General features: G+C 39.3%; 1 protein-coding gene across 1 annotated transcript; it reads left to right on the forward strand.

Moving 5' to 3' along the window:
- Window positions 1-1631: 1631 nt before the first annotated feature.
- Window positions 1632-16037, forward strand: LOC120440717. The gene is made up of 18 exons (XM_039613866.1): window positions 1632-1909; window positions 2006-2168; window positions 2344-2536; window positions 2648-2719; window positions 3139-3210; window positions 3630-3701; window positions 4015-4086; window positions 4506-4577; window positions 4997-5068; window positions 5545-5650; window positions 6486-6547; window positions 6637-8656; window positions 11982-12062; window positions 13085-13132; window positions 13231-13263; window positions 13675-13722; window positions 13821-13853; window positions 15688-16037. Exons 1-18 carry the CDS (start codon window positions 1801-1803, stop codon window positions 15936-15938), a joined length of 3579 nt encoding a protein of 1192 aa, XP_039469800.1. The 5' UTR covers window positions 1632-1800; the 3' UTR covers window positions 15939-16037.
- The last annotated feature ends 368 nt before the right edge of the window (window positions 16038-16405 follow it).

Genomic DNA, 16405 nt, shown 5'->3' on the forward strand with positions numbered 1-16405 from the left:
CATGTAAGATTAAATGAGACAATCAAGTACACAAAGTGTCACTACGCATTCCTAATTTTTGTCACGCATGCGTACCTGCGTACCAGTTATGTGCACCCCTGTCTATAACACACAGCCAAACAACTACTCACTCAATAACTACTATCAAATTATCATATCTATTCAACCTAATATACATGCTTTGCATTTACTCTGTCAAGTTTGTCGTTATAACTAATAACTAATGCAGGAAAATGGCATGTTTCTTTAAGGTTTTGTTCTGCATGTTCACAATGCTTATAACCCTGGACTATGCTTCTGAAGATGAGAGTAAGATGGGAGTCTCTGGGAGTAACTAGCTGAGGAGCTGTTAATGCCTTCATACAGCAGCTGCCATAAGTTTGTACAGTTCTATATTGTAAACAGAGCCAATTTTACACAGTATAATTTCCATAGGATTTATTAGTTTCAGATTTTTTTAGTCATATCATATGATCTGATTTATTCTTTACTGCTAAACAAAACAATGTTTGGTTTCTCAAACTGTCCATAATTGCTAGTGATAAATTCATTGGTTTCAGGATGCACCTTCTGTATCTTCAAACAAAAAATCAGAACAAAAATATAATAATTAAATATATTTTTCAGAAGAAAGCCACACCTTGATACATGCTGGTTTAACATAAGGATCTAAAATATGTCACACTATGTTGTTGGTTGAATCTCAGATTTGTTTAACATATGCAGATGCAAGTGTAAAACCATTGCTTCAGTGGTGGACCTTGGCTCGTGGTGTGTGAGGAAACATGTATTCCCTTGTAGTGTACCTTTGCTTCAAATAAATAACTAAATACTTTTTAAAAGAGGAATTTCCTATAAACAAACAAATGCAATAAAACTCAGTCCTTCGTGACTGTAAATGTTTCACTGAAATTCCATAAAAAGAAGTCAGAACTCTCATCACCTGACCACTTTTTAGCCAATGAGCTGTTTTTCACCCCTCCCCCCGCACTTCGTGACTTCGAGTTGAGGAGTAGCGACACTTTGCTGGTGTGGAGAAGCCAACAGGTAACTTTAAACTTTAAACTTTCGAATTTTGCCAGCTTTGTAGCCCAGCAACCGGTCAGATTTAGTTTTGTTGAGGTTTTTCTTTGGTGTATATTCCTTGATTGAGTTTTGTATTTCAATGTAATTCTCATGCTAAAGCTAGCTTTTTTGATGACACGCGGTCGTGTATTTAATTAGTCAAGGTTAAATACCTAGTCTAACACACACCTTCTTAGTTAAACTATAACATTTGAAATTACTGAGATGTTATTATTTATTCATCCCACTGTCTCCAGATTTTAAGCAACGCTGAAATATAGGTGACACGCTATTAATGAGACATTTAAACGAGGTAGCTGACATTTAACTCTCTGGAGTGCAGATTATATGGCCAATTTACGGTGTATCAGCAACATGCGTATATAACAGTTTTTAAAAATGTGTTGATAGGCCAAGTAAAACCAGAGTTATGATACATAACTTACGCTTTTTCCTGAAAACTGTCGTCACGTTTAGTGCAGGAAAATATAAAAACAGTATTTTCTTTAAAAAAAACAAAACAGATACATTATTGCCTCTCCTTTCCTATTGTGGTGGATAAATGAACATGAGCCGATGAAACAAATCAAAAGTAGTCAAAAACAGCCAATTATACCCTTGACTCCAGAGGGTTAAAGACACCTGTAAAAGATCAGTTTTCATTGTAAACTATTTTCCTGAAATATTAAATAAATTGTACTATTTTTTTTTTTTTTTCTGAGACAGTGTATTGCAATGAGGCCCCCGAGAGCAAAAATTAAACCGAAAGATGAAGCAGTAAAATTTTCATCTTTGGGGCAGGACAAAGATGGATTTGAAGTGAAATTCATAAATTCAGTAAAAGGTGAGGTACTAGGATACTTGTTGAGGATTTTTGGCACAGTCATAAGTTTAACCATTGTAGTAGACCAATGTTGACATTTTCTATTTTCTTTATAAGGTCGAGGAGTGTTTAGTAGGTGCAACTATAACAAAGGAGACTTCCTTCTGGAATATCGCGGAGATGTTGTAACCAAGAAGGAATATGAAAACAGAACAAGATTGTACCATGACGCCTTAAAGGTTTTTCTTTTTGAATTCCGGTACAATGGACAACAATTATGGTATGTAAATTAGAATAATTCATTTTTCAGCCTACTTTTTGCAAAAGTTGTGACGACCACATTAAGACAAACTGCTAGCTTGTTACAAATCCATATAATTAAAAATGTAATCAAATTGTTCAGCCTTTTTATAAACCTTGTGTAATTTTGTGTCTTACATTTTTTGTTATTTCAGCATTGATGCAGCCAGAGAGGATGGCTCCTTGGGCAGACTGGTGAATGACGATCACGTGAGCCCAAACAGCAAAATGAGGACAATCGCAGTAAATGGAAAGCCTCATCTCTGTTTATTTGCCATAAAAGACATCAAGCCGGGGGAAGAAATAACATACAACTACGGTGACTCTGACTGGCCATGGAGAGTAAAGGTACATATTATATTTACATTTACCGTAGTGTAGCTACGTAACTGTATTGTATAGTCTCAACGTATCTGTGTTGAATGGATGTTAATGTACTTTTGTGTTTGCTTGCACAAGGTTTCAGAGCACCCTGACCGTTCTCAAGCTGCTGTGCCCATGGCATCGTCCTTCTTTGAAGTTGATGAGCAGGTGACTAATTTTCTGGTGTTGTTATTATTGCAACAAGAACACAGCAGAGTTGTTTGGATGTTGATAGTAAGGGTGTTAGACACAAGTCCTGTAGTGTTGGTTAATGTAAGGTACCTACATTATGAGGACTGTGTGTGAGTTGGATGCGTAAGTCTTTTGAAAGATGGGCTCTCAAGTCTATGTGTAACAGAGACCCTGCAGTGTATGAAGCTTTCAGGTACATTATTATGAGGACTTTGTGTGGATACTGCCGAGTGTCATGTTGTTTTACACTGGAGAATTAATTTTCACTCAGTATTACTGCATTACATTTACTTCATTTGTGTCAATAACCAGTGTACCTTCATAACTGTATTGTATAGTCTCAACGTATCTGTGTTGAATGGATGTTAATGTACTTTTGTGTTTGCTTGCACAAGGTTTCAGAGCACCCTGACCGTTCTCAAGCTGCTGTGCCCATGGCATCGTCCTCCTTTGAAGTTGATGAGCAGGTGACTAATTTTCTGGTGTTGTTATTATTGCAACAAGAACACAGCAGAGTTGTTTGGATGTTGATAGTGAGGGTGTTAGACACAAGTCCTGTAGTGTTGGTTAATGTAAGGTACCTACATTATGAGGACTGTGTGTGAGTTGGATGCGTAAGTCTTTTGAAAGATGGGCTCTCAAGTCTATGTGTAACAGAGACCCTGCAGTGTATGAAGCTTTCAGGTACATTATTATGAGGACTTTGTGTGGATACTGCCGAGTGTCATGTTGTTTTACACTGGAGAATTAATTTTCACTCAGTATTACTGCATTACATTTACTTCATTTATGTCAATAACCAGTGTACCTTCATAACTGTATTGTATAATCTCAACGTATCTGTGTTGAATGGATGTTAATGTACTTTTGTGTTTGCTTGCACAAGGTTTCAGAGCACCCTGACCGTTCTCAAGCTGATGTGCCCATGGCATCGTCGTCTCTTAAAGATGATGAGCAGGTGACTAATTTTCTGGTGTTGTTATTATTGCAACAAGAACACAGCAGAGTTGTTTGTATGTTGATAGTGAGGGTGTTAGACACAAGTCCTGTAGTGTTGGTTAATGTAAGGTACCTACATTATGTGGACTTTGTGTGGATACTGCCGAGTGTCATGTTGTTCTACACTGGAGAATTAATTTTCACTCAGTATTACTGCATTACATTTACTTCATTTGTGTCAATAACCAGTGTACCTTCATAACTGTATTGTATAGTCTCAACGTATCTGTGTTGAATGGATGTTAATGTACTTTTGTGTTTGCTTGCACAAGGTTTCAGAGCACCCTGACCATTCTCAAGCTGCTGTGCCCATGGCATTGTCCTCCTTTGAAGTTGATGAGCAGGTGACTAATTTTCTGGTGTTGTTATTATTGCAACAAGAACACAGCAGAGTTGTTTGAATGTTGATAGTAAGGGTGTTAGACACAAGTCCTGTAGTGTTGGTTAATGTAAGGTACCTACATTATGAGGACTTTGTGTGAGTTGGATGCGTAAGTCTTTTGAAAGATGGGCTCTCAAGTCTATGTGTAACAGAGACCCTGCAGTGTATGAAGCTTTCAGGTACATTATTATGAGGACTTTGTGTGGATACTGCCGAGTGTCATGTTGTTTTACACTGGAGAATTAATTTTCACTCAGTATTACTGCATTACATTTACTTCATTTGTGTCAATAACCAGTGTACCTTCATAACTGTATTGTATAGTCTCAACGTATCTGTGTTGAATGGATGTTAATGTACTTTTGTGTTTGCTTGCACAAGGTTTCAGAGCACCCTGACCGTTCTCAAGCTGCTGTGCCCATGGCATCGTCCTCCTTTGAAGTTGATGAGCAGGTGACTAATTTTCTGGTGTTGTTATTATTGCAACAAGAACACAGCAGAGTTGTTTGGATGTTGATAGTGAGGGTGTTAGACACAAGTCCTGTAGTGTTGGTTAATGTAAGGTACCTACATTATGAGGACTGTGTGTGAGTTGGATGCGTAAGTCTTTTGAAAGATGGGCTCTCAAGTCTATGTGTAACAGAGACCCTGCAGTGTATGAAGCTTTCAGGTACATTATTATGAGGACTTTGTGTGGATACTGCCGAGTGTCATGTTGTTTTACACTGGAGAATTAATTTTCACTCAGTATTACTGCATTACATTTACTTCATTTATGTCAATAACCAGTGTACCTTCATAACTGTATTGTATAATCTCAACGTATCTGTGTTGAATGGATGTTAATGTACTTTTGTGTTTGCTTGCACAAGGTTTCAGAGCACCCTGACCGTTCTCAAGCTGATGTGCCCATGGCATCGTCGTCTCTTAAAGATGATGAGCAGGTGACTAATTTTCTGGTGTTGTTATTATTGCAACAAGAACACAGCAGAGTTGTTTGTATGTTGATAGTGAGGGTGTTAGACACAAGTCCTATAGTGTTGGTTAATGTAAGGTACCTACATTATGAGGACTGTGTGTTTTGGATGCATAAGTCTATTGAAAGATGGGCTCTTCCACAACATTTCTTCCTGATGTTTGCCAATGTTTTTAATCAACAGCTAAGCCACTCGATTTGTGTTTAACTGAGACTTCTACTTAAAATCAATGAGCAGTGGTTACACAGATTCTCTTTTACTTAAAAATTATAGTCAGTCTATCAGAAAATATGCTTAAAGTATGATGGGGAAACCCTGAAATGTTGGATCTTACTCTATGTGTTCATGTCACATGGTCGCAGGAAATGAGGGAAGTTTTTTTTCATGGCATGAAAGAATTGAAAATGAATGGTATAAACTCAACGAACTTTGTTTTTCAACAGAACTGCAAACATGATGTGGTGTATTCGTCAGAGACGATGTTGAAAAAATGTGCCTTTTGTAATGCACATTTTCCTGCTTTCAAGTTGATTTGCGTGAAATGTAAAGGTGAGTATTCTTGTCCTTTTATTTTAGATGATTGTCAAGATATTACTCTATTAACAAGAGGAAGTTATTACCTGTAATATTTAATTTATTGTTTCTGCTGGCACATTATTTATTCCCCTATCTTATGTTTTTTTAAGTTACTGGCTCTACCCACCAGCTTCCTTACATTTGTCTGCTTTTATTCTGTCATCTGCCAGTGTATAATGACTTGGGGTACTGTGTGTGAATTGTGCTTAACAGAATGTAAACACATTCATGAGCAAAACATTGTCACACTGGCAGCTTTCTAATTCTAATGGAAATATTCAGTTTATTTCAATTTTATTATCTGATTCTTGTGTCAAATATTAATGACACAAGTTATTCAGTAACTAGTGGAGACATACAAACAGGTTTTAGAAGTAAACTTTTAAGTTCTGCTTTCCTGACTATATCAAGCAGCATTCTGCCTTTAGTATTACCAGCTATTACAGGCCTTTTAAAGGAGTAATACCAGTTTGTCAAACTACGGCAAAATAAAACTCCATCTAACCTTCAGTCATTGACTAAAAAAATGCAACATGGTCATTATTAGTGGACCATTAAAATCAATTTATGTAAAATAAATATTGTGACACCATTTGTTCCACTACTTTGATACTTTAGTACCAACTTGTCTCAAACATGTACAAGTTAATTACCAGTTCTCAAAACCCATCCCTAAAAAAATGTATTTTGTATGATATGTAATTTTTGCTTTTGTTCTGGGAACCTAAAATCATTAAGCTGCATGGAAGTACTTGAATATCTTTTGTAATGTAAATGCATACACACATTCTGTTTTTCATCTGTCTAGGGTGCTCTTGTATCTGGCACAAGTCCTGTTACATCAAAAGCACAAGGCTTGGACTTGAACTGGTAGGTTATTGTAAGAATTTACATTGTTAAATTTTAGTACTTAAGATACATTATGTAGACTTATTTTTCTTTTTCTTTTTTTTTTCAAGTTTAGTGAAGAAACTAGTTCAAGTGAAGAGATGTCAGGGGAAGAATATATTCCGCATTCTAGCAGTTACTCAGACAGTTCAGCTGAAATTACCCCCCTACGTTCAAAATCTTTAAATATGCTCATAGTGGAGGATTGCAGTGAACTTTCGCCAGAAATTTCAAAAATCAGAGACAGCACAGAAACTTTCTTGGTTGAAGGGCCAGTGTCTAAAGGTGCAGATACTACAGAGAAGCAGGTGAAAACTTGTGCGGAGAGTAAACAAGAAAAAGTATCAGAAGTTCAGAGTGAAGTTGCATCTGTGGAGCCTGGCACAGGAACTGGGGAAGTTGAGAGCACACAGTCTTCACACATATCCTCTTCAGCAAATCCCAAAAATTATTGCTTCATCTGTGACAAACCACAGTCAAAATTGGCCCGACACTTGAAGACCCATGAGAAGACGAATGCCAAAGTTGCTCAAATTTTAGCACTCCCAAAAGACTCAAAATATCGTAAAAAGATGCTTGAGAAAATGAGGAATAAGGGTAACTTTAAACACAACACAGATGTTTTAACAAGTGGTAGTGGACTGTTAAAACTAAAACGCAAATCCAAGAAAAACTATGATGTGAAACAGTATGTGCACTGCATGTATTGTCAAGGAATGTACCTTCGGAGAGACCTCTGGCGACATGCTCGTAAATGTCTCTCAAAACCGATGGAGGCTGATGAAAAGGCAGGAAGAAAAAGAGTCTTGTCCTTGTCCATGATGGTGGACTCAACACTGTGTCAACAAATATCCCAAGGTGTATGGAAGCTTTTAACTGTGATGAAAGATGATGAAGTTTCTGCTGCTGTGCGAAGTGACTTTTACATTCTTCAGCTTGCGCAGTCATTTTTCAACAAACATGGTCAAGATCCGACCAAACATGAATATATTCGGCAGAAGATCCGTGAAGTTGGAAGACTTCTACTGATCCTACGCAAGGAATATTCAATATACAACCTTGAGGATGCGATCAGACCTGCAAATTTTCATAAACTTATCCAGGCTGTCAAGGAGGTGGCTGGGTTTGACGAAGACAGGCTCTCCTATAAAACTCCAAGTCTTGCTCTAAAGTTGGGTCACTCATTGCACAAGATATGCGACATCATACAGTGTAGGGCTCTGATAGCAGAAGACAATGAGCTGGAAAAGTCAACACAGACTTTCAAAAAACTGTATGCATCAAAATGGTCTGAGCTTATTTCTCACAGAGCTTTAACAACACTGAGTGACAAGCACTTTAACAAGCCATCCACACTCCCTTTCACTGAGGATGTGCAGCGTCTTCACCAATATCTTGAAAAGATGGCAAATTCAGCATCGGAGAAATTGAAAAATAATCCATCACCACAAGCCTATGGGGAACTTTGCAGAATAACTTTGTCAAAAATTATTTTATTCAATCGAAGAAGAGGAGGAGAGGTTTCAAAGATGCAGCTGGAAGCCTTTCTTCAGAGGGACACAGCTACCCTACATAAGGATGTTGCAGTTGGTCTCTCTAAGTTTGAGCAAAAACTGTGTGCACATTTCAGTCGTGTTGAAATTAAGGGTAAAAGAGGCCGAAAGGTTGCTGTACTGTTATCACCAGACATGGTTGAAGCCCTAACGCAGCTCATAAGCAGAAGACTAGAGTGTGGAGTTCCGGAAGAAAACCCCTTCCTCTTTGCAAGACCCAACTGTTTGACTCCTTACAGAGGACAGGACTGTCTCAGGATTTATGCAAATGACTGTGGTGCACAAAGTCCTGAACTCCTTAGGTCAACACAGCTACGCAAACATGTTGCAACTTTGTCACAGGTCTTGAACCTAAAAAATCACGAGCTTGACCAAGTTGCTGACTTTCTGGGCCATGATATCCGTGTCCACAGAGAATATTACAGACTTCCAGAGGCTACAACCCAGCTGGCAAAAATATCAAAACTACTACTTGCCATGGAGAAAGGGACCCTTGGAAATCTCCAAGGCAAAACATTGGAAGAGATTGAAATTGAAGGTATTTCTAAGTAGCAATAGTATTTTTAAGTCGTCTAGTTTTTAAGCTTTTGAGTGTTCTTAACACAATATATTTAATAACCTTACTTTTACATTAAAGCTGTTAAGAGAAACAAGCAATGTTTGTACCTGCTGCTTAACATCTCCAAAAAGTTGATTCTGTTCATCTGGACGTAGCGTTTTGTGGGAGAAACGTTTCGTTACTCATCCAAGTGACTTCTTCAGTCTCAGCTGACTGCAGGTTTCAATCTTATAAACAGTACATTTGCATAATGACTGAAACCAGCCCACTGAAGGAACAATGAGCTGGGAGGTCAGTCCCTTAATCTTAATTATGCAGATTCTCACGACCATTGATCAACGACCACTGACCAAAACCCACTGATCAAAGACCACTGATCAATGGCCATGAATACCATTCACAGAGAGTTGGGGAATGGCTGCAATCACAGCATTGTAAGATGGCGAAAGATGTACCCTTAGGCCCCCTCCTCGATTCAGAGATGGTCTTTCCCTTTTCACATAAATGGCCTCCTTGACTCCGTGCTCAAACCAGCGTTCTTCCCTGTCCAAGATGTGTACATCCTCATTGTTGAAAGAGTGTCCACTGGCCTGTAGGTGTAAATAGACTGCAGAGTCCTGGCCTGACGAGGTAGCTCTTCTGTGTTGTGCCATCCGCTTCGCCAGAGGTTGTTTGGTTTCCCCGATGTATAAATCCTGGCAATCATCCTGGCAATCCTCCTGGCACCTAACAGCGGACACTGTTACTCTGTTTGTGTCGGGGGACCCGATCCTTGGGGTGGACCAGTTTTTGGCGCAGCGTGTTTTGGGGTTTAAAAGCCACAGAGACCCGGTGTTTAGAAAAAATGCGTCTTAACTGCTCCGATACTCCTGACACATATGGGATCACTACAGGTTTTCGCCTGGGCAGCGGTTGTCCTGCTCTCCTGGATTGGCTGGAGCTTTCTTTAGGAGCCGTCCCAGCTTTGACAAAAGTCCAGCTGGGATAACCACATTTACTCAGGGCCTTCTTGATGTGCCGTTTTTCTGCCTCCCTGGCCGCTGTGTCAGTGGGGATGGTGTTCGCTCTGTGTTGTAGCGTCCTGATGACACCCAGTTTGTGCTCCAGTGGATGATGAGAGTCAAACCTTAAATACTGATCCGTATGTGTAGGTTTATGGTACACGTCAGCTTTTAGATGTCCCCCATTACTGATGGAAATCTCACAGTCTAAGAAGGCTAACCTGCCACTTTTCATATCCTCCCTGGTGAATTTCATGTGTCGGTCCACTGAGTTAATGTGATCCGTGAATTGTGGTACGTCCTGAGATTTGATTTTCACCCAGGTGTCATCCACATATCTGAACCAATGGATTGGTGGTGTTCCAAGGTAGGATAGCAAAGCCCTCTTTTCCACTTCTTCCATGTACAAATTGGCCACGATGGGTGAAACTGGGGAGCCCGTGGCACACCCATGTTTCTGCCTGTAGAACTGACCCTTGTATGTGAAGTAGGTGGAATGAAGACACAGTTCAAACACACTTGGTCGATGCTGAGAGTGGTGCTGTTGCTGAGGTTGGTGTCATCCTGTAATCTCTTACGGACTACCTCCAACGCTTCTGTGACTGGGATGCAAGTAAAGAGAGATGTAACGTCGTACGAGACCATGGTTTCATCTGCCTCCGTAATGACATCTCTCACCTTCTCAACAAAATCCAGCATGTTCTGGATGTGGCGTTCAGAGCTGCCCACCAGCGGGTTGATGATCGAAGCCAGAAACTTGGAGATGTTATAGGTAACAGAGTTGATCATGCAGACAATTGGTCTTAAAGGTGCACCCTGTTTATGTATTTCTGGTAAACCATACAGGCTTGGTGTAGATTCCCCTGGGTACAGCCTGTGGTATGAGGTCCGGTCAATATCCTTGTCTTGTTCTAACTGCTTCAGACAGTCTATCACCCTCTTCCTGTAACCACTTCCTGGGTCTTGTTTCAGGGGCTCATAAGTATTTTCATCAATGAGTAGTGACAAAATCTTCTCATGATAGTCTTTCTGGTTTAGCAATACTGTGCACCTACCCTTGTCTGCCGGGAGGATGATAATGTTGTTGTCATCACTAAGTGATGTGAGTGCCTTCCTCTCCTCCATGGTGATGTTGGATGCTGGGGGCATTGCATTGCTGAGACGGGCTGAAACTTTCATCCGTAGTTGCTCTGCTTCCACTTCTGCAATATTGTTGTTACGAATTGCTGTTTCTGTGGCTGTGATCAGCTCCACTAGCGGGATTTGTCCCGGTGTGACAGCAAAATTCAGCCCTTTAGCAAGGATGTTTTTCTCTGTTTGGGTGAGCTGTCTGTCAGACAAATTCTTCACCCACTTGTCCACATCCTCGGTGTCGCATCCTTGTCTCTACTGGTCATGAGGACACTCTCCGTATTTTGCCGTGGTTTCCGACGTACAAATACGTCGGAAACGTATTTGACAATGAAAATCATTGTCAAACTTCCTTTGTTGCCTGGTCTTAGACTTCTTGTGCTGTGCTAGACGAGCCTTCTCAGTAAAGTCAAACACCTTTTTAAGAGTATTCTCATCTAGAAGCATTGTCAGTCTCTGTTGGATCCGCTCCTCTTGAGATTTTAGCATGTCGATGGTAAAATTTGTCTGCCTCACCCGTTCATTAAGCAACTGATGCTGTGCCTTTTGGAGGATTTTTGTTGCCCGGAAGCCTTTAACTGAAGAGCTCATTTGCAGACTTTTAGGAGTAATCCGGTTTTGTCAGCATCTGAGGCTGAATCTCAGGTGGTTCCTGTAGTCCGCCATCTTACGTGCTGTTTGCTCATACTGACGTACAAGCTTTAGGTCGTCCTTGCCAAAGTGGGTTAAAACGTCTTGATGCATTCAGAATGCCTCGATTCAGAATCAAGGAGGGGGCCTAAGGGTACATCTTTCGCCATCTTACAGTGCAGTGATTGCAGCCATTCCCCAGCTCTCTGTGAATGGTACTCATGGCCATTGATCAGTGGGTTTTGGTCAGTGGTTGTTGATCAATGGTCATGAGAATTTGCATAATTAAGATTAAGGAACTGACCTCCCAGCCCATTGTTCCTTCAGTGGGCTGGTTTCAGTCATTATGCAAATGTACTGGTTATAAGGTTGAAACCTGCAGTCAGCTGAGACTGAAGAAGTCACTTGGATGAGTGACGAAACGTTTCTCCCACAAAACGTTACGTCCAGATGAACAGAATCAATTTTTGGAGATTTACTTACCTGGATGATGAGAATGCATCAAGATGCTGCTTAACATTTTTTTTTTTTTTTTCTTTCAGATAACCTAGACTTGACAGACTCTGGTGAAAGTGAAAACGGCGAGGCTGACAAAGAATACCCACCAGCACAAACAAAAATGGGTAAATGCACCAACAAACAACTCATATTTATGTAGTATTCAGTTGAATGCAATATTGTGAGATGTTTCAGGTATACACAGTTAATTTAAAAGGTAGTAGTAAGGATCATATGTGGACTGTAAGTCTTAAGTATTGAAAATGTCTTAATTTGTTTTGGGCTGAGGTTAATACACTGCTTAAGCTATTCTTGACATAGTCATAAAGATTGATGTCTGTCAAATAATGTCACTAAAGAAAGGTCTAACCAGATCAGTACAAAAAATTTAATAGTACTTACAGTGATAGTTTTGTGTTGTGTTGTGATGCTACAGATATCTAGCCAGAGATGTGTGTAAATGAATTGACCACAACGCAACAGAGCATTAATATTGAGCTACACTATTCAACTACAGAAAAGGGAACTAGGCAGTTTGTTGAGGTACCTCCAGGGACCTCTGACAGCATTACCCACTTCCTACAGTGTGCCCACTGATGATGATTGTGTTATAACTGGACTGTTGGAGTATTGTGTTTACATTTTTACAAGGTATGCCGAGAACATCTCTTCCGCTTATCCTAACCCCAGCAAGTGCACTTATTGGACTTGGCTGCCCAGTTGATAAGGCGGGACGTTAGCATAGTGGTTAGCACTGTTGCCTCACAGCAAGACGGTCCTGAGTTCATCAGACCTGGGTCCAAGGTCCGCAAACATGGAGTTGTTTTCTCCATGTTTGCGTGGGTTCTCTCGGCAAACTTCAGCTTCCTCACAGAGTTCAAAGACACTGGGGTTAGGTTAACTGGTCACTCTAAATTGCCCACTGATGTGAATGTGATTGCGTATGGTTGTTTTTCTCTGTGTTAGTCCTGTGGGAGACTGGCGACCTGCCCAGGATGTACCCTGTCTCTCATGGACCTGAGGATTACTTGCATTTATGGGTGCCTCTCTCCTTGTTAGTGAAAATCATTTTCGTGTTAAAGGAAAGTCTAAACAGGAACAGAAAATGTGACTGCTATACTGAGCTAAAATACTCATTGTACTACAGGGAGGAGTACTATGCCACCTGTAGAGGAACCTCCAAACACCTCAAACGGTATAACTATCCACCACCCTGCATATTGATGGCTCTTCCATGATTACCAAGCCACTCATATTGTTTGTGATATTTTTGTTTTACTTATCTATTTACAGATGTGGACTCGGCTGGAGAAGGCACATCACGAGGTACCACAAGAATAAAATATTTTAAAATATCAAGACATCTTTGAACAGATTCTTTGAACAACAGACTAGCAAATGGTTATCTCTGTAACAGTGTTTGACGAAATTCTTGATGTCTTTCATCTGTGTAGATGGCTTTTATGTTTTATTTCTAGTAAAACAGGTGTGTCCAAAGTTTTAACTGGTACTACAGATATATCATGGCAATTCACTGATATGGCAGCTGAACAAATGGTCAATGTAACTTTAAACTTCCTCAGTCATTTTAGGACTGAGCTATGGACCTGAAGATTACTTGCATTTATGGGTGCCTCTCTCCTTGTTAGTGAAAATCATTGTCGCGTTAACGGAAAGTCTAAACAGGAACAGAAAATGTGACTGCTATACTGAGCTAAAATACTCATTGTACTATAGGGAGGAGTACTATGCAACCTGTAGAGGAACCTCCAAACACCTCAAACGGTATAACTATCCATCACCCTGCATATTGATGGCTCTTCCATGATTACCAAGCCACTCCTATTGTTTGTGATATTTTTGTTTTACTTATCTATTTACAGATGTGGACTCGGCTGGAGAAGGCACATCACGAGGTACCACAAGAATAAAATATTTTAAAATATCAAGACATCTTTGAACAGATTCTTTGAACAACAGACTAGCAAATGGTTATCTCTGTAACAGTGTTTGACGAGATTTTTGATGTCTTTCATCTGTGTAGATGGCTTTTATGTTTTATTTCTAGTAAAATGCTTTCTAGTTTTGGGAAATGCAGTTAGGAATACTTCTGGTATTGCAGCTATATCATGATGCTGATATGAAAGTTTGGTCAATATGACATGCCAGAATTTTACAAACATTGCATAGTTCATGACTAATATCCAGTATGACCTTAAGGTTGGCATGAGGAATTTTCTTCTGAGGTTTAACATTAGAATACTTTTCTTATTTCGGTTCTTATTTCAGTTTTGTGATTTGAAAGCCACAGAGACGTTATGTTTTAAGAAAATCCGTATCAGCTTTTCTTGTCCTTCTTCGCTCCTGGATTGGCTGGAGCGTTCTTTAGGTACCTTCCCAGGTTTGACAAAAGTCCAGCTGGGATAACCAGATTTACTCAGGGCCTTCTTGATGTCATGTTCTTGTGCTTCCCTGGCCGCTGTGTCTGTGGGGATGGTGTTTGCTCTATTTTGTAATATCTTGATGACACCCGAGTTGTGCTCCAGTGGATGGTGAGAGTAAAGCCTTAAATACTGATCTGTCTGCGTAGGTTTACAGTACACATCGACTTGAAAGTTGGCTCACTTAAAGCTCTAGTAAACTCAGCTTAAATACTAATATTGCATATTAATACTTACCATTAGCCATCTTCAAAAGCCTGAGTAACAGTTCAAATGTTATTATAATTATTAGAAAGATGAAAGATGAAAAACTGCTTATCTTGCTTTTTAAAACATATATGAAAACTACATTGGCATGTTAGATCACCTTTTGATTGAAATCTTTTTTTTATTTTAAGAGACGATATGAGAGTCAGTGTTGGTGATTCTGTAAATCTGTACATCTTTAAACTAATATTTTTTTGCACGAGTTATTTCTGACTCAAATGTTTTTTAATCTTCCATGTTTCACAGTTTTTATCAAATGAGAAAGAGGTTTCATGTGAGTCTTGTTTTGCTGAGTATGACATCAGAGTAGACTGTCCTACATTGTCTTCGGAACAGATTGTTTTGACTTTCAGAGGAATGGAAGCAAATGTGTGCCTTACATCACTGGATCTTGAATGTGTCCTCAAAGTATCCTGGATATCTTTAGAGTTTTCATTAATGCTGGTTGTATCTGATCACCCAGAACTTGTCATAATGCCAGATCTGAACTGGGCTACTGTTAAAGTACAAAATCACATGAGAATAAGAGTGGTGGAAATGAGGAATAATTTGCTTGACAAACTAAGTGAAAAGATCAGAGGACAAAGCTGAAGTAATGGGTTGAACCTGGGTTCTGCATGATTGGAAGTGGAAAAAATAAGAAATAAAGGAGGACATGATGAAACTGGATGGAAACTAATGTCACTTTGTAATTGGGTGTCCTGTGGCATTCACATAGAAGTTCTATCTTTAATAGTTTTCTTTGAGTTAATGTTTTTGCGGGAAAGAACAAGCTAGATCTGCTAATCAGAATATAGCTTTTAAGACACTGTATTTATCTAACATGGCAAAAAGCCAAACCCCAGTGTAAATCTAAAGCCCCACAGCTATTTAAACCAAGTTTAAAAAATGCTGTGGTTAATGCCTGGATTTCTTTTTGATATGTGTACCATGAAATGGATTTGATGTTTACATCCCTATTGTTCTTGAAGAGTAACTTTATAATAACTTAATAATTAACAAATCAAAAGTAAGCTGATCTTATTTTCTCTCCTCCTTGTAGCATTCCCTGGAAATGGTGCAGAAGGGGAGAATCCTCGAAGGAGACAAAAATGTCCATGGTCTCCCAAAGAGATTGCAGCAGTCATGAAACATTTCCGTGGGCACATTGCAAATGGGAAACTAGCCACTGTGACAGAAATCAAACAGTGTAAAAATGCTGAACGTCCTGTATTAGACAGTCGCTCTGTTCAAAATGTGAGAGACTTCGTCAGGAACCGCGGCATAACACTAAAAAAAAGGAACAGCCGCTAAACGATTAATCAAGTTATGAAAATATATACACAGATGTTTGACGTGTATGTCATGTTTGCAAAAAGCACTTGTTCTTGTTTGAAATAAACTTGAGCATTCACCAGCAGATTGGCTGTTATATATCTATATATATTTATTTATTTTTTTGTCTCTAAAGACCGTACTTAAAGGGAACATGATATGTGAAAAGCACCTTTTCTGTGCTTGAGCATGTATCTTATTACCAATTCAAGAACTCTGAAGATACACAACCCTGGCACCTTTTCTTTTGGAACTGAATATTTGTCTTTCAGTGAAGCTTTCTGATACTGAGGGAGAAAGTTCCTAAAAGCAAATTCTCATCAGCAGTTGTATAACTCAAATTAAGGAAGATATGCGCTTAATGTAAATGCATAATATACCAACTAGGAAATCTAACCTTTAATTGCTAGCCTTTAACAGAGAAGACCTGTAAATTCATGGTTGAA

The sequence above is a fragment of the Oreochromis aureus genome, linkage group 6 (assembly GCF_013358895.1).
Source record: "Oreochromis aureus strain Israel breed Guangdong linkage group 6, ZZ_aureus, whole genome shotgun sequence".
Lineage (NCBI taxonomy): Eukaryota > Metazoa > Chordata > Actinopteri > Cichliformes > Cichlidae > Oreochromis > Oreochromis aureus.

What these genes read in the sequence shown, in the direction of transcription:
- LOC120440717 (XM_039613866.1), top strand. Translation starts at nt 1,801, where the DNA reads ATGAGGCCCCCGAGAGCAAAAATTAAACCGAAAGATGAAGCAGTAAAA. An exon ending in CTCTTAAAGATGATGAGCAG is followed by an intron (nt 5,069 to 5,544) that starts GTGACTAATTTT and finishes GTTTTTCAACAG; the next exon opens with AACTGCAAACATGATGTGGT. An exon ending in GATTTGCGTGAAATGTAAAG is followed by an intron (nt 5,651 to 6,485) that starts GTGAGTATTCTT and finishes TCATCTGTCTAG; the next exon opens with GGTGCTCTTGTATCTGGCAC.